Source organism: Acipenser ruthenus, chromosome 34 (genome assembly GCF_902713425.1).
Source record: "Acipenser ruthenus chromosome 34, fAciRut3.2 maternal haplotype, whole genome shotgun sequence".
NCBI classification, from domain to species: Eukaryota; Metazoa; Chordata; class Actinopteri; order Acipenseriformes; family Acipenseridae; genus Acipenser; species Acipenser ruthenus.
This window is the reverse complement of record NC_081222.1, coordinates 13,019,873-13,045,139: the sequence shown is the minus strand read 5'-3', so window position 1 is coordinate 13,045,139 and position 25,267 is coordinate 13,019,873. Positions and strand designations below refer to the sequence as shown.

At 40.4% G+C, this 25,267-nt stretch overlaps 1 protein-coding gene across 4 annotated transcripts; it reads right to left on the bottom strand.

The window, feature by feature from the left end:
* Positions 1-606: 606 nt before the first annotated feature.
* LOC117962418 (prostaglandin E2 receptor EP1 subtype-like) lies at positions 607-24,978 on the bottom strand. 4 transcript variants are annotated; one of them, XM_034910322.2, is made up of 3 exons: positions 24,839-24,978; positions 4,039-4,921; positions 607-2,223 (listed from the first exon to the last, which is right to left on the bottom strand). In XM_034910322.2, exons 2-3 carry the CDS (start codon positions 4,882-4,884, stop codon positions 1,957-1,959), a joined length of 1,113 nt encoding a protein of 370 aa, XP_034766213.1. In that variant the 5' UTR covers positions 4,885-4,921; positions 24,839-24,978; the 3' UTR covers positions 607-1,956. The 4 variants fall into 4 exon arrangements, with proteins under 4 accessions (XP_034766213.1, XP_034766212.1, XP_034766216.1 ...); XM_034910321.2 differs by lacking the exon at positions 24,839-24,978 and adding an exon at positions 11,114-11,268; XM_034910325.2 differs by lacking the exon at positions 24,839-24,978 and adding an exon at positions 10,444-10,577.
* Positions 24,979-25,267: the final 289 nt, after the last annotated feature.

The following is a 25,267-nucleotide window of genomic DNA, read 5'->3' as shown; positions in this document are numbered from 1 at the left end:
CTGAAGGAAAAACATATGTTTTTATCAATGTGATATTTTTCTTCTATTAAACTAATAGCAGTGATGAAGTAAAATACCTTATATAGCCATCACACGCTAGCATTAATCTTCCCCCGGTCCACAGCACCAAAGGCATTTTCTGCAAGCAATCTTTTTGTTCTTTGTGTTTCTTGTTTAATGATGCTCTGTGTTACTCAGGTAATAACTTGCTAATGGCTCGATAGCTCACAGTGGAAAGTGGAATCTGTATTGCAGTGTAGATAGACAGTGGAAAGTGGAATCTTTGGAGATATTTCGGTACATTATTTCAGCTGATTCAGGGAATTTATAGGTTTACTTAAAAAACATTTGTAAGGTACATTATTTACATGTACACTGCCAAAACAACATGTGGGTAATCTGCCATTTTAATTTACAGCTACAATTGCAGTTCAGTTTCATTAGGGATGAAATCCAGTTGTCTTCACATGCCTGTGCTTCTCCTCTCTGTGGGGCTCTGCAAGGTGCTGCACAGATTTCCTCCTGATCGGAGGAGGGTTTGAAGAAGTTACTGAATGTTGCTCAAAATGTTCTGATGTTCTAAGACAAAGGAAGTAACAAAGACCAAACATTGCACAGGAGTGTATTGTGTCACAGTGCAAAGAAGGACAAACAGACTTAAATACATTGTATTACAGCTCTGGCCAAAGGCTTTGCAGCACCTAAAATTTTAGGATTGTGACATAATTAAAAAAAAATAAGATGAACATAATTTAGATATTTTCTTTAACATCATGTAATCAAAGAAACTACAAAATGATATCACATTGCTTGAAATGTATACTGGCAAAAATAACCATGTTCCTATTCATTCATGTCACAGAGTTTATATATTACTATATTACAGATACCATGCACAGGAAACACATAATCGATGTCTGAAATCAAGTACACACATTCCACGCACATACCAGCGTTTCTTTCCATCCTTTAACAGGTCATTTAATAAGAGTGCCACGGTTATTTTTCTACCTAATTCAAAAATATTGCAATAACTGTTTAAAGAAAGAATATCTGAACATGAAAGCGATGTCTGTCCCAGCTCTAACTGGCAGTGTGTAATGGTTAATTGTGATACCAGTGAATGTCAAGCTATGTGCTACCATTCTGCCAATGACAGCCTCATCCTTGTAGCTGCCCTTTTGCTACCATTGGATTACTGAAGTGCCACTGAGTTTGTTGGTAAGGTTTATCCAGCAATACAATCAGCTACTAGGACCAGCACTGATGGGCTGATTGGCCTCCTCTCATTCAGAAATGTTCGTGTTAAAGGTTGCACAGAACTCCATTGCCTCTTCTGAAGAGTGCTACTCTGTGCAGTCAACCCCAGTCACTATTTCGAACTCCACATTTTGTGCGATGGTTTTCCAAGCTGTTCTGAAATCAATCGCTTACTAGGAACCAAACAAGTAAGATGGACCAGATGGGCTGCTCTCCTTCCTAACTGATCTTATGTTCTTATGTCTCACCTTCTCCCAGCAGATTCCTGAGAGTAGGAGGTGATTTTCAAACTGCTGCCAAACACAGAATCAGCATTGTGTCAAACTAGACAGCAGATTGAGCCAACATGGCCGACAGCAGGATGTAGTTTCATAACCTTCTCCGCCGGCTGTCCTATTGGATTAGATCAATGTGATGTTGGTTACACTGCTTCCAAATGCTTATCCCAGTCTAACAAGCTTCCAGCAGAAACATTTGAGGCACATTTCATGTACTCCACATACAATGTGGAAAAAGCAAAATCCATGGTCCTTGTTTGAGCCAACGGAGTTGCAGAAGACCCTATTGCTGCCTCTCCCAGGGAGGGTTCATGAAGCACAGCTGAAGATGGGTGTGCGTAGGTGGGTCAGACCCTATTGCTTCCTCTCCCAGGGAGGGTTCATGAAGCACAGCTGAAGAAAGGTGTGCGCAGGTGGGTCAGAGCCGCTTCATGACTGTCCCTTCACAGCTCTGGAAGGAGCTGGCCTCCCATCGTCCCAGCTTGCTGCCCTTGAGGTCTCCCTGCCTCATCACAATCTGATAGATCTTCCTCAGGACGGCCCTCCGCAGCAGGATATAGACCCAGGGGTCCAGGATCTGGTTCCAGGAAGCCAGCCGCACCCCCAGGAACATGAGCCACTCGTAGTGTCGCACGTCATACTGTGAGCTGCTGAGCGACTGGCTGACTGACAGAGCCACGAAGATCTGAAACAGGAGGGAACACAGAGTTAATAAAACAGTACTTATAGGTCAATACTGATTAGATTTTTTCACCAGGAGAAAACCCTGCCTTTTTTGAAGATGCAAAACTCAAAAAACAATACAGTATATACAAATGTGTTTGACATTGGACAAAATTCCTTCTATATAATACTATAGTATATAATACTTTGGATGGAGAAAATGTCTAATTATACCAAATTCAGGTAGAAGAACATTTTAATCTTATTATTATTTATTTCTTAGCAGATGCCCTTATCCAAGGCAAGTTACAATTGTTACAAGATATGACATTAAACATTATTTCATATTATACAGATATCACATTTTTTTACATACAATTACCCATTTATACAGTTGGGTTTTTACTGGAGCAATCTAGGTAAAGTACCTTGCTCAAGGGTACAGCAGCAGTGTCCCGCACCTGGGATTGAACCCACGACCCTCCGGTCAAGAGTCCAGGGCCCTAACCACTACTCCACGCTGCTGCCTCTTATGTGATTAAATTTTAAATATGCAGTTTTTAAATGTTGCAACACAGTTTTTATAGTAATGGATGCAATATGAATACTGCAATATCATTTTTTAAGACTGAAACAGAGAATTTTAAAATGCAGTTTTTCAAAGTGTACAGCGGTCTCTGTGATATGTCTCTTTAATAAGCGCAGTCTCTGTGATGTATCTCTAATCTGGACGCTGATAAGGCAAAACAGCTGAGCTACGAAGCCCTCTGGTCACTTTCTCATTCCAGTGTTGAATTCCTCTGATCACTTTCTCATTAGTGTTGAATTCATCTGGTCACTTTCTCATTCCAGTGTTGAACTCCTCTGGTCACTTTCTCATTAGTGTTGAATTCATCTGGTCACTTTCTCATTCCAGTGTTGAAGCCCTCTGGTCACTTTCTCATTCCAGTGTTGAAGCTCTCTGGTCACTTTCTCATTCCAGTGTTGAATTCCTCTGGTCACTTTCTCATTAGTGTTGAATTCATCTGGTCACTTTCTCATTCCAGTGTTGAAGCCCTCTGGTCACTTTCTCATTCCAGTGTTGAATTCATCTGGTCACTTTCTCATTCCAGTGTTGAATTCCTCTGGTCACTTTCTCATTAGTGTTGAATTCATCTGGTCACTTTCTCATTCCAGTGTTGAAGCCCTCTGGTCACTTTCTCATTCCAGTGTTGAAGCCCTCTGGTCATTCCTGTGTTGCTAAACACGATGTGGCTTGTTGTGAAGAAACAGATGATGATTGATTACAACAGTCCGCCTCCAGTTTTAGATTTCGAAATGCTTTTGTAATCTAGCCCTCCAGAGACACCACTTTGCTTCCTGCCTCCTGCAATCAGCCCTTCTGTTTGAGCTGAGCAGCTGAAGTCAATGTTTATGTTACAGTTTTGGGCTTTTAAAACGATGGGAGTTTTCATTAAGCTTCTTAGTGCTTATATTGTTGTTTAGCAAGTATAATCGTTTAGACTAGTGCTCATTATTATTAAGGTGACTTCACTTCAATTTAAGATACCAGGTAAAAAGCCTCAATAATCCTATAGTAGTCAGAAGCAAGAAGCCAAAAAAATACAAAACAAAACTGAAAACAAGCATGTTAATATTAAACCTGAATATTAAACATCAATAATACATTCATTAGATTGTGCCATCTATTGTTACAAAACAAATACAAAGAGAAAGAACTTTAGTCACCACACAAGTAAAGCACCTGATTAAAGAATCGAGGCTCACAAAATAAAAGCCACATCGATCAAGAGTCGACTGTTGCATCTCCACCCTACAGTACCAGACTAAGACTCACCAGAATGGGGCTCCAGCAGATGCAGGACACCACCATGATCCCAAGCAGCTGCACCACCATCTCAATGTCGTGGGACTTGGCTCTCCGGTTGCAGGTGCGCTTGCGGCAGCGTGCACGGACCAGGCTGAGCCCGCTGATGGTGTTGCAAACCAGGGACACTCCCAAGGAGGCCAGGCCGAGCAGGGAGAAGAGGAGTCCAAAGGCCAGGTCTGAGCTCTGGTTGGGGCCATGCACCCTGATAAAGCACCAGGTATTGGGGAACTGTATAGAGTAGTTGCCCACATTCAGGCTGGGCAGCAGGGAGATGCAGAGAGCAGAGAGCCAGATCCCTGAGAGTGTCAGCTTAGTACGGGTCGAGGTCACCAGAGAAGCATGCAGGAGCGGGCGGGTGACTCCCACACAGCGCTCAATAGCCATCACACAGCCAAGAAAGAGTGGACACAGCCCAAAAAAGACCATGCTTGCCCCAAAGAGCTGACACAACGCTCCCGTGGGGTCAATATCGCTCCATTTTTTGTGTACAGCGTACAACCGGAGAACAAATGCTCCCGGTATCACATGTCCTGCGAAGTCCGTCACCACCAAGCAGCTGGCAAACAGAAGGAAGGTGGCTTTGGAGCGCCGTCGGAAGCGGGCGTAAGATTTAGCCAGGATGACCAAGGCGATGATGTTGGAGATGGCGCCCAGTGTCATAGACAGGCCGGGGATGATGGCAGAGACAGAAAAGTTGACCGGTGGGGGGTCTGGCACCGCCGCAACTTCATCCTGGGTCCCGTTCCCCTGGCCTACCGTCCCATTGGAGTTCAAGGGAGGGAGCAGCTGGGACATGTTCTGGATGGCTAACATGGTGATGCTCACAGCGCCAGGGTGCCCATGAGAGTGTCTGTAAAGAGAAAGAGATGAAGGGTTGGACATGTACACAGCACGCAAACCTGCTGATGATGAACAATGTGTTTATATGAACAACTGACCCTGTCTATCAGATGGTATAAGAGTGCCTTCTTATGAGCACTTTGGGTAGGCAGGGGGACTGTGATTACAAAACGAGTTGCTGATTGTACCTAATTTATTTGACTTCAAAGAGTCTGCTGACTGTCAATGAAAACTTGAAATATTTCCAACAAGCACACAATATGCATTATTAAAAAATCGAAAAGCTACTTTAATTTTTTTTCTAAATCACCTTGCTGATGTGGAGTCAAACTGCAATTAAAATCTGGATATAATAATGGCTGCTTGAATTATTCATCTGTTTTCATTAGAGTTTTGCATTTGATCCCTTTAAGTACATTAGTTCTTAATGTTTGAGGTTAAGCAAAAGACCTTTAATTGATTCGAGCTGCTGGATTTTATGTCGGTCTAACAGTAAAATACACATTTTAAATTTGTAGTGCCCTTAAAATGAATACGTTGCAAACTTTTAACCATCTTGAAAATATCAACTAATGTTTCCAGTAAAGTCTTATTGAAGACCACGTAGAAGGGATAGACATTTTGATTTTCTGTTTAGCTTCCTGAGCAGCTTGATTTCAGCTTGAAAACTGCATTTACACCCCCGAACATTAACCCCAAGAGCATCCCTCCAACAAGTATAGCGGTGTCGGTGATCTTGACCGTCATCATTGCAGAAACCAAGAGCAAAAATCTCCACCCCAATAGTTTACCTTGTATATAATATTGGGGTTATCACTGCACAGGACTGTACCTGGAGGCGGGCTGCTCATTAAAATCTTACTCATGAATAAAGCCCCGGTCACACCTGGAACGATAACGATAACCATAAATCATTTATGGCGCGGTCACACCAGAACGAAAAAGCCAGCAGATGCCAATCAACTTTTTAGTACACGCCTACTTTTATTTCCAGCAAGATGAGGGACAGTGATGAGGAACATGAAGAAATACTCCTGTTGTATTTGATCAACAGAAGGCGCAGGAGACCGAGAAGACAAGTGTGGGGACATAGAATGCTACAAAGTAGGGAGGAGTTAGGGGGATGCCACGCACTCGCTGGTGCTGAAAATCGCGCCGTGGGTATTGCCTCAAGAAAGTATGCACGGTCGCCTTGGGTACAAACACTTCCCATTAAAGTAAAACACAATAAGAACATGTAATGTATCGCTGATTACACCTTATTGAATATGACGAGAGACGATACTCCATACATTAGGTATATATGTATACTAATTATTATTATTATTATTATTATTATTATTATTATTATTATTAACAACAAAAAAGCAACTGCAATATGCATGTCTTTCTGGAGCATATAGGATTATACATCGTGCTTGTGCTATAATTATACATTAATAACTGTTTATCAAATCATTTATAACACATAATTTAAAAAAAAGATTCCTTGATGTATATGAACCAGTTTTCTGACGTGATGTTCTGCGGTGGAACAGTGGAGGACAGTCTTCTCTGTAGTAAATCATTGCAATGCCTGTATTTACTGTGTATCGTGTTTAAGATGATATATAAAATAACACTAGGTAGGTGATGATGTCACATTTAATACAGCCCTGATTGGCCAGGATCATTTATCGTTATCGTTGTAGCAGGGGAAAATCACTCTGAAAGCGATGGAAACGATAGCTATCGTTATCATTTACAATGATCGTTATTGTTGTGTGGTGTGACCACATCCATTCATTTGAACTGGAACGATTTTTAAAAATCGTTCTCATTATTCCAGGTGTGACCAGGCTTAAGAACGCGTGATGGTCTGTCAGATACCAGGATGTAAGCCCCACTTGCCTGTTTCAATACAAGGGACAGCAGGGCCAATAGAACGTTATAAAAACGAACGATTTAAAAAAGTACAACAGAAATTCAAATTTGTCATATTTCAATACAATTTACAGGTATTACAACCACAGCCGCGTTAACTAATACACAGTTAAGTAGCTTACAATAATAAAATACCAGTGATTTGTTTTGCTGTATACCTACCGTTCCAACCGTGTTACATTAAAACCACCCAAAAGTGAAAATTCACTGAATGTCATAAACAGTGTAAAATATAATTAAACATCGATATTATTGAGCAGTATTTAAACACATCATTACTGTTTGAGAATATAGCACTGTATATCGATATTATTGAGCAGTATTTAAACACATCATTACTGTTTGAGAATATAGCACTGTATATCGATATTATTCAGCAGTATTTAAACACATCATTACTGTTTGAGAATATAGCACTGTATATCGATATTATTCAGCAGTATTTAAACACATCATTGTGAATACAGTACAGTATATGGATATTATTCACCACACATTATTGGGCTACTGTTTGAGAATACAGTACAGTGGGCTCTATACTCAAAGGTGTCGGTATTTCAGCGTTGTGGTAAACAATTTTCTGAACTTTTTTTTTTTTTTTTTTTTGCACTTTGTCGGAAAATTGAAGCGATAATTAAACAAAATCCCCTAAAATAAGGGAATTCGGTGAGTACACATTCCTCATTATATCCTTCGGTACAATCAGTCAATTCAGGATTCAATCAGTAAAAACAAAATGCATATTAACAGGTCGATCGCCTTCCTCCCAGGAAAACAAGACAAAAACAGATCAGCAAACGCGATGAACTCGGATTCAACTGTCTCCAAAGAGTGCTTTATTACTGGGGTATGTCTTGTTTTTAAAGGAAACGGCTGAAAACGAGCTCTTCGTGGTTTGGGGTACCATTTATTTAAAAAAACTAAATTGTAAACTGGCTTCTAAACACTGGAACTGCTAATTCCTGTCATTCCGTGTTATTCATTGCGCACTTTCCCCCCCATCTCCACCAGTGCAATGGTTAAAGCCAGTAGAGTTTTTTTTTAAAATCTTAAGTTTAATAAGAGGCACGTACGTCGATGATCCGTATTGTTATACACACATTTATGTATTAGAAGAGGTTGAACTACTACAATGTACACGAATGAAGGTTGATAGAATGAAAAAATACAAAACATCCTGGAAATAAAATATATTAACTAATAAAACACACATCAATATTAATGAATAAAACACACATCAACTTTGTTTTAAATATATGTTATGCTATAACATTATATATATATATATATATATATATATATATATATATATATATATATATATATATATATATGTGTGTGTGTGTGTGTGTGTGTGTGTGTGTGTGTATATATATATATATATATATATATATATATATATATATATATATATATATATATATATATACGATTGCTATACGATTGCTAAACGTGTATTTGTTTGCTATGAGATTTTTATATTTACGTCCGCTGGTGGTAGAATAATGAAGGCTGGGCAGTGGTCACTTTCTGCCGCACGCGTGGACAGCAAAATGTTTAATCTAAGGGCGATTTTTAAGTGAATGCATTATTTATAAAAGCTTGATATTGAGTCTATATAGAATGAACAAGTTGCTGATTTACACATCCATCTGCGATAAATGCGTTAAAATCATTATTATCTTCATACATCAGTAATGCTTGGCTTTGCGAGTCATTCAAACAAGTAAAGTAAGGAGGCTGTGTGGTCCAGTGGTTAAAGAAACAGGCTTGTAACCAGGAGGTCCCCGGTTCAAATCCCAGCTCAGCCACTGACTCATTGTGTGACCCTGAGCAAGTCATTTAACCTCCTTGTGCTCCAGTCTTTCAGGTGAGACGCTGTTGTAAGTGACTCTGCAGCTGATGCATAGTTCACACACCCTAGTCTCTGTAAGTCGCCTTGGATAAAGGCGTCTGCTAAATAAACAAATAATAATAAATGCAGTAAATACGTGCACATAAAACAGTAATAATCATCAGTGGTAGCATTACCCATATACCTGCTACAACACGAGCGCACGACGTCACAAAATGCTTTACAAGATGCAGGGGACAGAATCCCAGTTCCTATGGAGAACGCTGGGGTGATACGCTTTTCAGGGCAGACCAAACCTGTCGGTACATTTTTAAAACAAAAAGTCTCCTTAAACATTACGAAAACTTGCGTATCACTTTGAACTCCTACATGATAGTTAATGAGGACATAACAAGCCAAAGAGTCAGAATTTTGTCAATTGTCGGAATTGTGAAAAACAGTGGTATTTTATTCCTTAGATAGTCGGAATGTGGAAAGGAGTGTTTTGAGAATCGCAAATATTGTTTAAGCGTGCCTTGCGTTCCTTACATCATACTGTTTTAGAATACAGTACAATTTATAGATATTATTCAGCAGTATTTAACTCATCATACTGTTTTAGAATACAGTACAGTTTATAGATATTATTCAGCAGTATTTAACTCATCATACCGTTTGAGAACACAGTACAATATATAGATATTATTCAGCAGTATTTAACTCATCATACTGTTTGAGAACACAGTACAATATCGTGGCAGCGCAAAGTTTAAACATTACAGTATACATTATATCAATACTAACACGAGTTTTAAATGTGTTGCTTACGATTTATGTTTGATTCCTAAACATTTGGTTTACAGGCAGTGCAATGCTGAACACACCTTTCTCTGAGCAGCCTGTATCTGAAAAATGAAAGCGGGACTTACCTTTCTTGTTTTAATGTAATAAGCCCAGGCGAGCAGTATTATCCAAGGCAAAACAGCAACTGCTCGTTCCGTACAATAATAATAACATGTCAAATAAAGGATGAAGCGACAGGATTGATGGCTGTCAATATCGTGTTTCCAAAACAAGCGAGTCAAAGCCTAGTCTGCGTGTTTGATGCTCTCTGTTCAAGCTTCAGATCTGAGTAAACCTCTTGGTTTTGCTGTTCTCGAGGCAAACACCTGGTCGGGAACACCTTTGTTAGACACGCGAGGAACTGGAAAGTAACAACGCGGTTCTGTCAAGGCGCGCAGAACAAGAGTCGAGAGTGATTGAAACACTCGCCACATCGCCGACATCGGCATACCCTCCTTTTCCTAGAAACATCTCAGTATCGTTCAAGCGCAGGTCATTATCATCACACCGCTTCGGAAGAACCCGCTTCCTCGTGTCTTTATCGAACAGCTTTCTATATTTGATACAGTTAATCACACAACATGAAACGCGCATTTATATATTCCACTGGCGTTTTTTTTATTTTTTTTCCTTCCAAGTATCTTGCCTTAACGCTCTTCTCACTCGGCTTCTCTGGGGTGGGGGGGGGGGAATACCCTTCATTTTATTTTATTTAACCTTATAAATATTTTACTATCACTATTAAAATCATTTTGCAGAGGTTTAATGTGCTTTCAAACCGACCCTTATAAAATACCTGACAATATGAACATAATTTTCGTGTATTCTCTCCGATGTGAAAAGTAGTTTTTAATAAAGTAGCAGAAAATAATTGTCCGTGAAAGTCCACGATAAGTTCCCGATATTTTTTTATTTCTTTTTAATAACCTCACCTTTGGAACCAGGCAAATTAACTTTTAAATGGATAATGCTGAAGCCTTCATCCTAACACAGTGTGCGTCACACTGCCTCTATGAGCCGTGGCACTAATATATATGTTTGTAGTTCCCTGGTTTTCGTTTTGCTAACTTGAACAGAGAAAGCTTGTGCTGTCCGCCCCTCTCCTCCACACCCTTCAAATCAAAACGCAGGCAACTGCAGCAAAGCCGGCGCCAGCGTCGCAGCCTGCCTGACAAGCACACCTTTATATTCACACATAGAATTCATCGGGTTAGAAAAATCGCAGTCGCCAACAGAAGTGGGGATCTAAATAAATAAATAAAAAAGCTGTGCACCATGTATCTTTTAGTTTAATTGTATTTATGTATTTTAATTGTGTGTATATATATATATATATATATATATATATATATATATATATATATATATATATATATATATATATATATATTCTCAACTAAAACCTTCTAAATAGAATCCAATGCCACTAGTGTTTCTTCTGTAACGGGTCCTGCGAGTGTAGCGTCCGTTAATTAGTATGGCTGTGGTTCTCATTTCGTCCGTGTGCACAATATACAGTTTTAGCAGGATACAAAACCGTCACACGAGTTTATATTGCATTTCCAGAGTGTTCCAGGACACATGTCCTTCATTTAAAATTACCTCTATATCTTCTATTTGATCTCCGGTGAGGATCGATGCCTCCTCTTCTGTGAAGTCCCCATAACTAGCGTTTCAACCTTGTTTCACTTTTAAACACAGTTTAATGCTACTATCAATTTCACTTTCTGACTCAAAGTCATTCTGGTGCTCAGTATAGCTCAGCATGTTTTATATGCCCGTAAGGGGCGCTGTGAGACCATTCCGAATATTACTACAGCCCACTTCCCATCCGTCCCGTTTGTACTGGAGCAGCGTCGCTCAGTATTAGCAGAGCGGGTTTGTTGGTCAAGTATTTAGTTTGAGCTGCAGATAGAAGCACATTATACCAAACAACCAGACCAGAGATGACCTGCAACGCTTGTGCCAACATTTAAAAACATAATCATGCTGAGCTACAACACACAGAGGACGGCGAGTTTACTAAGCACCACGTTTTCTTTCTTTCTGAATGGAGTATAAAAAGTTCAAAACCAGAATTAAATTAACTCTGCAATGTTGATTTCTGTGCAGCTTGCTTGTGATTTATTGTTTTTGTAACATTATAGCAACCGCTTTGGTTAAACATATATTTATTTTATGAACGTAAAAAAGGAAGTAATAAAGACATCTTTAAAAGGGGGACAGGAAATAAAATATACACAAGGCTTAACCAGACTGCAAAATATCCAGCTTCAGCATGTTTGTGTCCTTTCAAAATGTGTCCTGTTTAAACACAGCAACAGGCTTGCTGGATTTTGACGGCTTGCTTCAGTCAATTTTGGCCCAGTAAGCAGTGTAGGGCTTACGAGAGTCCTCTATTGAACAGCCTGCATTGAGGATTGGGTTAGATTACTGAAGAGACCTCCATTGGACAGCCTGCATTGAGGATTGGAGGGTTAGATTACTGAAGAGACCTCCATTGAACAGCCTGCATTGAGGATTGGGTTAGATTACTGAAGAGACCTCCATTGGACAGCCTGCATTGAGGATTGGAGGGTTAGATTACTGAAGAGACCTCCATTGAACAGCCTGCATTGAGGATTGGAGGGTTAGATTACTGAAGAGACCTCCATTGAACAGCCTGCATTGAGGATTGGAGGGTTAGATTACTGAAGTACTTCTGCCACAATGTCAGGACAAAATCACTGTAATACAGAGCATACAAAAATACCATAACAGGATTACTTTAAAAAACATTAAACATTTTATACAGAGTGATACAAACAAGTGGGCATTTGTGGGACAGATTTTGCATTAATATGCATTTAAGGTAAATTATATTTTTAGAGCTAACAATAAATGTGATGAGCATGGAGTTGTCTCTGCAGAGAGACAATTACAGAAATAATGTTAAAATATTCAAACACTGTTTGAAATGAATTCAGAGGAAAACATGTCCATGTTCCTTTTGTGTTGCTATAATCAATAACAGCTCTACTGGACAGATTGTACTCTTTTGGAAGGTAATTCATTTGGAAAAGTTAATTTTTACTACCAAGGCATTTCTTTTGGGAAATTTAATATAGTAAAAGCATAGTAAATATTAACTGCAAAGTTACTGTGCAAATCTAACTTTTAAGGTAATTCAAAATTAAAGTACATATTCAAACATGAAAAACACATGTTCATCCTCGTACTGAATTAAATTATATACATTTAAAAACAAGACGAAACCAAGACCTGTTTTGACTTTTCTTCAGTGCGAAAACCCTTTGAGGACGATCTCCAGCAAAAGTACCACAGCGTCCAGGAGAACTATTCTGAAACATTGCATGGCTTAGGACTGTTAAAGGGAAGCTCATCAAACAATGGCAGCACTGTCTGCAAACGCATGTGGACTATGAGCTGTGCTAGAGGCTGCTGACTGAAAACCAGCTGCACAACCAACATGAGTGCTGGAGAGAACCAGGGGTTAGATCTGTGCCAACTAAAGTACAGCACTGGAGAGAATGGAGTGTGTATACTAGTGCTCATTATTATTAAGGTGCAGTGAATGGAGTGTGTAGACTAGTGCTCATTATTATTAAGGTGCAGTGAATGGAGTGTGTAGACTAGTGCTCATTATTATTAAGGTGCTGGTAATGACAGCGCTGGAGAGCTGAGAGTGGAGTGTTGTGCATGTTGATGTGTTGTGTATATGGATTTTGGTCAAACAACCTTATTCTGGATATTTTTACATCTCCCGAGGCGTCCCGATGAAGCGGTGCTGACTGTACAACATTTCAGTTTCAAATAACTTATACAGGGTAATTCATATTTTAATTTGTAACTGTATTTAGCCATAAAAACACAGCCTCATTCTAAATTCAGAATATTTTCTAGGAGTCTTTAAAGATCTCTATCCTAGGTGGGTCTTTTAACATTGCCTTTCAGAAATAATGTGTTTTCTGAGTAGCCTAATCAGCAGATATATTGTGAACAGGGCTGACTATAGATTTAGAAGCAGCACAATTTGGAGAGCAATGAAAATCTTAAAGTAGTGATTAGGGTGAACCATGTAAACCTTTAAGATTTCAAAGACTTCAATCATTTCCTACCAAACTCTTGCTGGCTAAACAGATTCTGTTCTTTCAGCCTGCCCTCTCGTAGCTCAGTCCTGCAACAGTGTAGAGCTGGGGGTGCAGCAAGTCCTTCTTACAGCTGCTGCACGTGATGTCAGGAAAAGAGCAGCTGAATGCAGTCAACACAGCCTGCTCTGAGGAACCAGAGTGCCACCCCTGTCCACACCTAACCAAAGCAGCTCTGAGGAACCAGAGTGCCACCCCTGTCCACACCTAACCAAAGCAGCTCTGAGGAACCAGAGTGCCACCCCTGTCCACACCTAACCAAAGCAGCTCTGAGGAACCAGAGTGCCACCCCTGTCCACACCTAACCAAAGCAGCTCTGAGGAACCAGAGTGCCACCCCTGTCCACACCTAACCAAAGCAGCTCTGAGGAACCAGAGTGCCACCCCTTTCCACACCTAACCAAAGCAGCTCTGAGGAACCAGAGTGCCACCCCTGTCTACACCTAACCAAAGCAGCTCTGAGGAACCAGAGTGCCACCCCTATCTACAGCCACGTGAGAATGAATAGACCACGTTAAGACTAACCTGATTGCATTGGTACTGAAAAGACTTGTGAGAATGAGGTCAGGTTAAATTGGTAAATTGATTTCCAATTGAACCTGACCACCCTTATATAAGGGGGATGCTGGTCTTCAAGTCTGTTCAGTATGTGACTGTGCTTTCTATCCTGGTCACTAAGAAAGCTATTAGTTTGGGTGACTGTTGCAAAACTCATAGAAGTGCTCCACCTTGCACCTAACTGCCTGCTTGAGTCAGCCAAGCTGTTGCATGTTCATTATTAATGTGACCACACTGGAGAGCTCAGCTTGCTTTCTATAATTTGTTTTTCTTGAAAACCCGCAGGATAAAAACCCTAAGAGGGAATGGCAGTATAATGGTAGTGTTATTATAATACGTGTTGAATGACTCTATTAGCTTTGTCGAGGTTCTGTATTTGAAGGCAGGTTCCTGAACCGATGAGCCTCGATCTGAGCAGTCAGAGAGTGAGCACTTGTGTTTCTTCCCCCTGTTTGCAGCTCAATCCACTCCAGCTGTTTGAGTCCCAGGTGGGCATTTGGCCCCGTAAGTTCAGCCCACACAGAGCTTCCATTACAGGACAGGTGCGTCTCTTGTTTGTTTAACTGAAGCAGTTCCTGAAGCTAATTTGGTCTGGCGGTCTGGAGCCCAGCTTAGAATAATATTTGAAATAAGGAAGCAGCAGGCCTACCCAGTCACTCCGCTCATTCACAGCTTGTATATTACTTTGAAAGATCAAGATCTCACCAAGGTCCAAAAGCAATAAGAAAAAGGCTTGGGTTCATACAAATAAATCACAGCTTATAACTTATGTGTGGAGTAGTGGTTAGGGCTCTGGACTCTTGACCGGAGGGTTGTGGGTTCAATCCCCAGTGGGGGACACTGCTGTTGTACCCTTGAGCAAGGTACTTTACCTAGATTGCTCCAGTAAAAACCCAACTGTATAAATGGGTAATTGTATGTAAAAATAATGTGATATCTGTATAATGTGAAATAATGTATAATGTGATATGTTGTAACAATTGTAAGTCGCCCTGGATAAGGGCGTCTGCTAAGAAATAAATAATAATAATTATGTGGCAGATTCTGTGTAGCCCTAATAACTTCTAAATGAATAAACATCTTCAATACCCACCTCTAAATAAATGAACAGCTTCTACCAACCTCTAAATAAATGAACAGCTTCAATACCAACCTCTAAATAAATGAACAGCTTCAATACCAACCTCTAAATAAATGAACAGCTTCGATATAGCCACACCCACCTCTAAATAAATGAACAGCTTCGATATAGCCACACCCACCTCTAAATAAATGAACAGCTTCGATATAGCCACACCCACCTCTAAATAAATGAACAGCTTCTACCAACCTCTAAATAAATGAACAGCTTCGATACCAACCTCTAAATAAATGAACAGCTTCAATACCAACCTCTAAATAAATGAACAGCTTCAATACCAACCTCTAAATAAATGAACAGCTTCGATATAGCCACACCCACCTCTAAATAAATGAACAGCTTCGATATAGCCACACCCACCTCTAAATAAATGAACAGCTTCAATACCAACCTCTAAATAAATGAACAGCTTCAATACCAACCTCTAAATAAATGAACAGCTTCAATACCAACCTCTAAATAAATGAACAGCTTCGATACCAACCTCTAAATAAATGAACAGCTTCGATACCAACCTCTAAATAAATGAACAGCTTCAATACCAACCTCTAAATAAATGAACAGCTTCGATATAGCCACACCCACCTCTAAATAAATGAACAGCTTCGATACCAACCTCTAAATAAATGAACAGCTTCAATACCCACCTCTAAATAAATGAACAGCTTCAATACCAACCTCTAAATAAATGAACAGCTTCGATATAGCCACACCCACCTCTAAATAAATGAACAGCTTCAATACCAACCTCTAAATAAATGAACAGCTTCAATACCAACCTCTAAATAAATGAACAGCTTCAATACCAACCTCTAAATAAATGAACAGCTTCAATACCAACCTCTAAATAAATGAACAGCTTCAATACCAACCTCTAAATAAATGAACAGCTTCAATACCAACCTCTAAATAAATGAACAGCTTCGATACCAACCTCTAAATAAATGAACAGCTTCGATACCAACCTCTAAATAAATGAACAGCTTCAATACCAACCTCTAAATAAATGAACAGCTTCAATACCAACCTCTAAATAAATGAACAGCTTCAATACCAACCTCTAAATAAATGAACAGCTTCAATACCAACCTCTAAATAAATGAACAGCTTCAATACCAACCTCTAAATAAATGAACAGCTTCAATACCAACCTCTAAATAAATGAACAGCTTCGATACCAACCTCTAAATAAATGAACAGCTTCGATATAGCCACACCCACCTCTAAATAAATGAACAGCTTCAATACCAACCTCTAAATAAATTAACAGCTTCGATACCAACCTCTAAATAAATGAACAGCTTCGATATAGCCACACCCACCTCTAAATAAATGAACAGCTTCAATACCAACCTCTAAATAAATGAACAGCTTCAATATAGCCACACCCACCTCTAAATAAATGAACAGCTTCAATATAGCCACACCCACCTCTAAATAAATGAACAGCTTCGATATAGCCACACCCACCTCTAAATAAATGAACAGCTTCGATATAGCCACACCCACCTCTAAATAAATGAACAGCTTCGATATAGCCACACCCACCTCTAAATAAATGAACAGCTTCGATATAGCCACACCCACCTCTAAATAAATGAACAGCTTCAACACCAACCTCTAAATAAATGAACAGTTTCGATATAGCCACACCCACCTCTAAATAAATGAACAGCTTCGATATAGCCACACCCACCTCTAAATAAAAGACAGTATTTACAGGACAGGTTTTATGCACCTTGCTGACAATGTGCTCATCACAAGGGCGGGTCGGCTCAACGCATTGATGGGACACCCTGAGAGAGGTTGGGGATTTTGTGATGGGGGTGTCAAGTTTATACATGTCCAGGCTTCAACACAATTACTACTACTACTAAACAATTAGCCAATCTCTCGAGAGCAGTATCAGCCCCTATACTCAGTATGTTATTTATTCCATTTACTATACTGTGAAATTAAACAAACACCATCCTAGTGGAAATGCTGCCGTTTAGTTTACTGCACCTGTTTAATGTGTGTGTTCTCCATCCTTCTTTATTGTGGTGTCTGATTAGATCAATATTTAATTCCTCAAAGCCGAGTTTCTGAAGGGTGGTTTGAGAAATGGCACTCTCCCACTGTTGTAGTATCTCTACACAACACAGCAGTTATAATAAACATTTCAAATAAATATGAAAATTACTGTATCTGAATATATAAATCGTAGTACGATATCTCACAAGCAATGCCTTCTCTGTCCCTTTATCAATATGGATAACAACAGCCAAAATATACAAAGAATAACCAGATGAAAACATCTTTAAAATGTAGGCAAGTTACTGCCTGCAGCTGAGACCAAGTTAAAAGCTCTATAAACTACACCTGCGTACAAGCCTCTTGTGCACAGTGGTTAAGATGCTTATTTTCCAGTTTGCAGCCAGGCTCTGACCTGTTACATTTGCTGCGAAATAGACGCGTGTGTGTGTGTCCCTGTTCAACCCACCCAACTCATTGTGCTTCATAGACCCACAGTTCAATCCCGAGCATATCTGTGCTAATGCTGCCTTGGCGTTGTGGATATTGACATTGGATTAACATTCTGTACAAGGAGTAGTTCATCGCTGTGTTTACAGAGCGGACATCATTTGGAAGGTATTTGGCCTGTGCAGATTGTTTCCAGTAATCTACTCTGCTAGGGTCTTAATTCAAGTGTTGATGAGCTATAAAACTCTGGGCTTGGTGGCCCTTCAGACAGTTTCTTTGAACAAACAAGTTTCCCAGTGATGTTTGCTCTAAAACACAGTGTCGCGACTGAAAACAAATTACTAAAGATGTATTTTTTCATTTTACTTCAAAATATGTCTGGCTGCTCACTTGAAATCACTTCCAAACTATACAAATCCTAACATTTCAGTTTCAAATAACTTATACAGGGTAATTCATATTTTAATTTGTAACTGTATTTAGCCATAAAAACACAGCCTCATTCTAAATTCAGAATATTTTCTAGGAGTCTTTAAAGATCTCTATCCTAGGTGGGTCTTTTAACATTGCCTTTCAGAAATAATGTGTTTTCTGAGTAGCCTAATCAGCAGATATATTGTGAACAGGGCTGACTATAGATTTAGAAGCAGCACAATTTGGAGAGCAATGAAAATCTTAAAGTAGTGATTAGGGTGAACCATGTAAACCTTTAAGATTTCAAAGACTTCAATCATTTCCTACCAAACTCTTGCTGGCTAAACAGATTCTGTTCTTTCAGCCTGCCCTCTCATAGCTCAGTCCTGCAACAGTGTAGAGCTGGGGGTGCAGCAAGTCCTTCTTACAGCTGCTGCACGTGATGTCAGGAAAAGAGCAGCTGAATGCAGTCAACACAGCCTGCTCTGAGGAACCAGAGTGCCACCCCTGTCCACACCTAACCAAAGCAGCTCTGAGGAACCAGAGTGCCACCCCTGTCCACACCTAACCAAAGCAGCTCTGAGGAACCAGAGTGCCACCCCTGTCCACACCTAACCAAAGCAGCTCTGAGGAACCAGAGTGCCACCCCTGTCCACACCTAACCAAAGCAGCTCTGAGGAACCAGAGTGCCACCCCTGTCCACACCTAACCAAAGCAGCTCTGAGGAACCAGAGTGCCACCCCTGTCCACACCTAACCAAAGCAGCTCTGAGGAACCAGAGTGCCACCCCTGTCCACACCTAACCAAAGCAGCTCTGAGGAACAAGAGTGCCACCCCTGTCCACACCTAACCAAAGCAGCTCTGAGGAACCAGAGTGCCACCCCTGTCCACACCTAACCAAAGCAGCTCTGAGGAACCAGAGTGCCACCCCTGTCCACACCTAACCAAAGCAGCTCTGAGGAACCAGAGTGCCACCCCTGTCCACACCTAACCAAAGCAGCTCTGAGGAACCAGAGTGCCACCCCTGTCCACACCTAACCAAAGCAGCTCTGAGGAACCAGAGTGCCACCCCTGTCCACACCTAACCAAAGCAGCTCTGAGGAACCAGAGTGCCACCCCTGTCCACACCTAACCAAAGCAGCTCTGAGGAACCAGAGTGCCACCCCTGTCCACACCTAACCAAAGCAGCTCTGAGGAACCAGAGTGCCACCCCTGTCCACACCTAACCAAAGCAGCTCTGAGGAACCAGAGTGCCACCCCTGTCCACACCTAACCAAAGCAGCTCTGAGGAACCAGAGTGCCACCCCTGTCCACACCTAACCAAAGCAGCTCTGAGGAACCAGAGTGCCACCTCTGTCTACACCTAACCAAAGCAGTGTGCCACCGTGGACCCTCATTGCTATTTATCTGTGGCAAAGATGATGAAATAATGGACCTTACTGGAGAAAGGTGGGGATTTACCAGCAAATCAATGCAACATGTATATGCAGCCCCACACTGTGATTCCTCAACCATTCCCAGCGTTTCTGATCTCAATAACCCCCTGATTATTACCTTGGTAATTATACGGCTCACTGTCAGCTAACGGATGGTAATGTCTATTGCTTACATGTCCTTATTGAAAACTATTAGCAGCAGGGACACATACAATTCCACTGGGAGTGTAGTTCTCACACTCAGAATGTCAGTGACAAAGCATTGTGAACGCTTAAACCACAACAGGTTATATATAAAGAAGATTAAGGGCATTAATATCAGGTTATTATTATTATTATTATTATTATTTATTTCTTAGCAGATGCCCTTATCCAGGGCGACTTACAATTATTACAAGATATCACATTATTTTTACATACAATTACATTATTGTTTTCACATTATTTTTACATACAATTACCCATTTATACAGTTGGGTTTTTACTGGAGCAATCTAGGTAAAGTACCTTGCTCAAGGGTACAGCAGCAGTGTCCCGCACTGGGGATTGAACCCATGACCCTCCAGTCAAGAGTCCAGAGCCCTAACCACTACTCCACACTGCTGTGGAGTCTCTTTTTTAAAATCTGTAGTCTCTTTTTTAAAATTTAGATTTCATGACTTATAATATGTTTCTAAATGCACATTACAGCATGAGGGCAAATTTGTCAGAAAGCACACAGGCGAACAAATCAAATAAAAATGAAATGTTAATCAGGGGCTCACGTACACGAAGTCCCAGCCCTCATGATCACTGCGGGAATGTGAGGAGACCCTGAGAAGGACTGGAATGGGTAAGTGATACCTGTCCTGTTCTATAAAGAGCACTGAAGTTTGCTGGGTCAGTTCTTAAAGCTATCTGTCATCATTTTGCTTGTCTGTGCAACCCACACGGACTGCCAGGAAGTCAGCGGGAGGACATTAAAAAACAAGAACACCTACACTATGTAGCACACACTTGTGCACAGTACACGTACAGTCCCAAACACACCGGTTATATTTATTATGCAATTTTGAGTCCTTTGGACATGTTTTCTGTAATTTATAATTCCCCTTTTCAAGTCAGTATGTAAAAATATATCCATTTTGTATTTATTAACTAAATTGATATAAATTTCTTGTAAATATGAACACATCATGTCTTTCACAGAAGGTCCAGGCTCTTTTCCAGACTGTTTGGGGTTGCAGTGACTATAAGGTTTTAGTTCCACCATTGTTTTCCCAGCAGGGCACTTCTTACTAGGAGCAGAGTGTTGCAGGGGGACAGCTCAATGGATGCACTCTGGTGTACCTAAGGCACTTGGAGTTTAGACATGATTCTAAGAGCTCTGTTAAGACTTTTCAAAAACTCACCAGGGTGTGATAACTGAAACAGAAAAGAACACTCCATTAGTTAATGAGCTCTGACAGTTCCAAAGTTAATAACTTAAACTTGTGGCTTGGGGGCAATCTCTTTGACCTTTGCAAAGTTCAAACTCTATACAAATGCATGTGTTGATTTGGGGTTTCCATCCCTGCAGAGAAAGGCATGTCATGCTAATGTTTTTCAGTGGCAGGTCAGGGTGTTTCGGTGATTAATTGCCCCTGGAGTGTGCAAGCTTTATTCTGAAGAGACCCCTTGCCTGTGTTTTTAGACTTTAATTAATACATGAATACAGAATCCTTGCATTGCCACTCAAGTGTCGCAGCTGGATTGTTGAAGATAATTTGGTAAGGAATGCTGCAGTGTTAATATCGCATTACAAAGTACACCCCATTCTAATATCCAAAAAAAGAAGCAGCAATTCAACTTTATACACAGAGCACAAATAGCAACACAAGACACAACTACTAATCTGCTGCCGTGCCACACTGCAATGCCCGATCAGATTATTACTTTCTGTTGTCTGCTTCAGAAAACATGACTGCAAGTGTAACCCTTCTAAATATCTGAAACACATTTGAAAATTCCCACTCTTACAATGTAATGGTTATAAATGCTTGGATTTGCAAGCGCTGTTTCGGAGCACGAAGAACCTAAACTAACAGCTGGTGGGTTTGGGATTCGTTTCATTGTGTTGTGCCGCGGATCCTAAGGATCATTGTATGATCCAAAACAGTGCTGCTGTTGTCTTTTCAAACCTACTGCATTAAAAGCGGAGCCTCCTGGCAACATTATTGCGGAGATCGAGAACAAACTCCTACTATCATAGGTTTCTGATCTCTTCTGCAATCTCTATGCTATGTGTGTAAGGTGTCTCATTGTGATTAAAACTGTGCTGCCCTGTATTTTATAACAGTAAGAGACACCCTGCACACAACATGTAACCTGCAGCTTCAAGCATTCCACACACCATGTAGTAGATTACACAGAGCTAGACATTCACTTACTCTTGAGAGTGTCCAGCGATAAGTGAGTGACCTGCTCACGCGAATACAAGTTGTAACACATGCAATAAGCAGCATTCTCTTAATAGGAGCGTTAGTAGATCTGGGAGATGAAAGGTTAGGGACATTGCTTTTACTGCCCACACACAGAAAGAAGGCAGGTGGCAGAGTGCTCAGCTTTAAAACACCAAAGCTGTGGAATGATTTGTAAGGGAGGCACCATCTCTTGCTGCTTTTAAATTAAGATTGAAAACAAATGTTTTATAATTTGGCATATGTATTCTGAAGAAAAAATATTATCTTTACTACTTTTTATCACTGCTTTTTAAAGTAATAAAGAATTATTAAGTGCTTTATGTAATTGAAAGGAGTATTTTATCATATCCAGGGCCTCATCAGCAACAGGAAGATGGGTGCATCTGCGTTTGCTTTCTCATGACACTTTTGCCTGATTGTAAGGATGATCTGTTTAGCATGAGGGCAAGTTTGTCAGAAAGCACACAGTGTAAAATGGAAACCCTGACACAGGTGAACAAATCAAATACAAATGAAATGTTAATCAGGGGCTCACGTACACAAAGTCCCAGCCCTCATGATCACTGCGGGAATGTGAGGAGACCCTGAGAAGTACTGGAATGGGTAAGTGATACCTGTCCTGTACAGAGCGCTGAAGTACAGACTGCAGAAAGCTTCCTCCCAGCCAGTAATCACAGAAACCTCAAGCAACGTCACTTAAACTGTATTTGACTTACAAGACTTTTGGAGTATTGATAACCAAGGCTTTACAATCCAGTTACTTACCCATTAAAAATCCTACTGAGTTCCCATTATAATTCTAGTGTATTGCCCTGAAGAAAAGTCAGCATTGTCAGCAATTGATTTAATACATATATTGAACAGTAGTGATCCGGATATTTTAAAACAGACCCATCACCATTGTAGCGTCACAGCTGCACTGCCATTAAACAGAATCATTGCTAGCAGCCTCGTCTCATTGTAGCGTCACTGCTGCGCTGCCATTAAACAGAATCATTGCTAGAAGCCTCGTCTCATTGTAGCGTCACTGCTGCACTGCCATTAAACAGAATCATTGCTAGCAGCCTCGTCTCATTGTAGCGTCACTGCTGCGCTGCCATTAAACAGAATCATTGCTAGAAGCCTCGTCTCATTGTAGCGTCACTGCTGCACTGCCATTAAACAGAATCATTGCTAGAAGCCTCGTCTCATTGTAGCGTCACTGCTGCGCTGCCATTAAACAGAATCATTGCTAGAAGCCTCGTCTCATTGTAGCGTCACTGCTGCGCTGCCATTAAACAGAATCATTGCTAGAAGCCTCGTCTCATTGTAGCGTCACTGCTGCACTGCCATTAAACAGAATCATTGCTAGAAGCCTCGTCTCATTGTAGCGTCACTGCTGCGCTGCCATTAAACAGAATCATTGCTAGATGCCTCGTCTCATTGTAGCGTCACTGCTGCGCTGCCATTAAACAGAATCATTGCTAGCTGTCCTTGTGTTACCTTACCCAGGACAGAACAATTGCTGTCGATTATTTAATAAAGGTTGGCGAGATGCAATTTAAAAACACTCCAGAGATTCATTCTATCTAATTTACACAGAAAGATAGCAAAACTGCTTTATTAAGATTCATGGGCCACTAATGAAGAGACAGCAGATGAAACCCAGATATGTTTGATTCGCAGTGCATGTTTCACAGGAGCGGTACAGTGCTTCCAGGTGGTTGTAAAGCAGTTCCAGAATTCCTCAAGGCAGGATTTAATAATGTACAGCTGCATTTTACACCCATTTTCTACCAAATGTTCCCAATTCAGTCACCCCCACAAATTTAGTTCAGGTACCAACTCAACCTGACCCGGTGAAGCTAATCTTCAGATGCAGCCAAGCTACTAAAAGAGTTTAGCTCCAAAGATCATACCTGCAGATCTCAAACGTGGCTCATTTGAAAGAAGCACATAAGGGTAGGAATTGTGACAACAGTACACCACAGGGTATATTTGTAGACCCACTTGTGCAGTCGTGCTCGTTTGAAGGGCATTATGAGACACATATTGTTTAAAGATGGCATTCACATTAAAGAATGGATGGAAAGTGGATGCAAAGAGAAGGTGTTTGCCAGTAAAGTCCTGACAATACTAGTTACCTGGCTTCAGTAGATTTGTAGTGTTGCTCTGTGGGGTTGATGTTGTTGAATTCCTGTTTAGCTATTCTTTTTAGAATTTTTAGGATTGGAAAACTCTGCAACACATCTTTTTAAAGTAGATATTTTGGTCGCTTGTCTTTCTTGGGAAATCTGCTTCTCAGTTTCTGGTCTATTTTTCTGAATTATAAAGAACTTTTAAACTATTTATTTTGTCCAGTGCGTAACTGGCTACAAATGTAACCCACTGGATTATCTGGGTCTTTTCAATAGTGTTTCACTATCATAGCACAGGAATATGAACTTGACTGGATTGTTATAAAATGTATATATTATGAAAAAGGGTTATGTTCTCTTGTGTAACCCACGTAATACCTGGGCTGAAACGCAATAATAATTTTATAACTAATTCTATATGAAGCATGCTTTTGAATAATGTTAGTGATGCTTGAGGCATCAAAACCAAACTCCAATAAAAGTAACAATAAATTCATTTTAAATTACCCCCAGATCATTATGAAATGCCTGATCTCAAGAATAGTTCTTGCAATTCCAGTTTCCCTGGACTATACTTCATGTTTTAATTGTATGTTTTAGCGTTCCTTACCTTTCTATAATATTTCCAATCTTTCCGTGTTGTTCCGTGTTGATCCAATTCTGTTGATTTTTCCCATTACAATCTGGAACAGGAATTTGAACTGTTTTGAAAGGACAGTAACTTATTGAAGAGGCTGGAACTCATTCTAGCTCATGAATTTCCGAGGCTAGCAGTCGTGTCCCTTTGACTGATCCCTCCCTGAATGTGAAGGTTGAGCCTGTGCTATTTTTACTGTGGGGTTATCTGTGTGATGTTTAGAAGGATCAATGTTATTAATGTTATCGTAACACTGTGCTTATAAACCCTAGTGGGCCGGTGTCTGACAAACACTCTCAAATCAGACGGGGTGAGTTTGTTTCAGGCCGAGGATTCTCAGACTTGGTTTAAAAAACATTTAGAAACAGCAACAACAACAACCACCATTTTACTACACAGCTA

Excerpts from the sequence above, each read along its gene's own strand:
- LOC117962418 (XM_034910322.2), bottom strand. The coding sequence starts at position 4,884 with ATGTTAGCCATCCAGAACATGTCCCAGCTGCTCCCTCCCTTGAACTCC. Across the intron at positions 2,224-4,038 it reads TCTGCTGGAGCCCCATTCTG|ATCTTCGTGGCTCTGTCAGT; the intron begins GTGAGTCTTAGT and ends CTCCTGTTTCAG.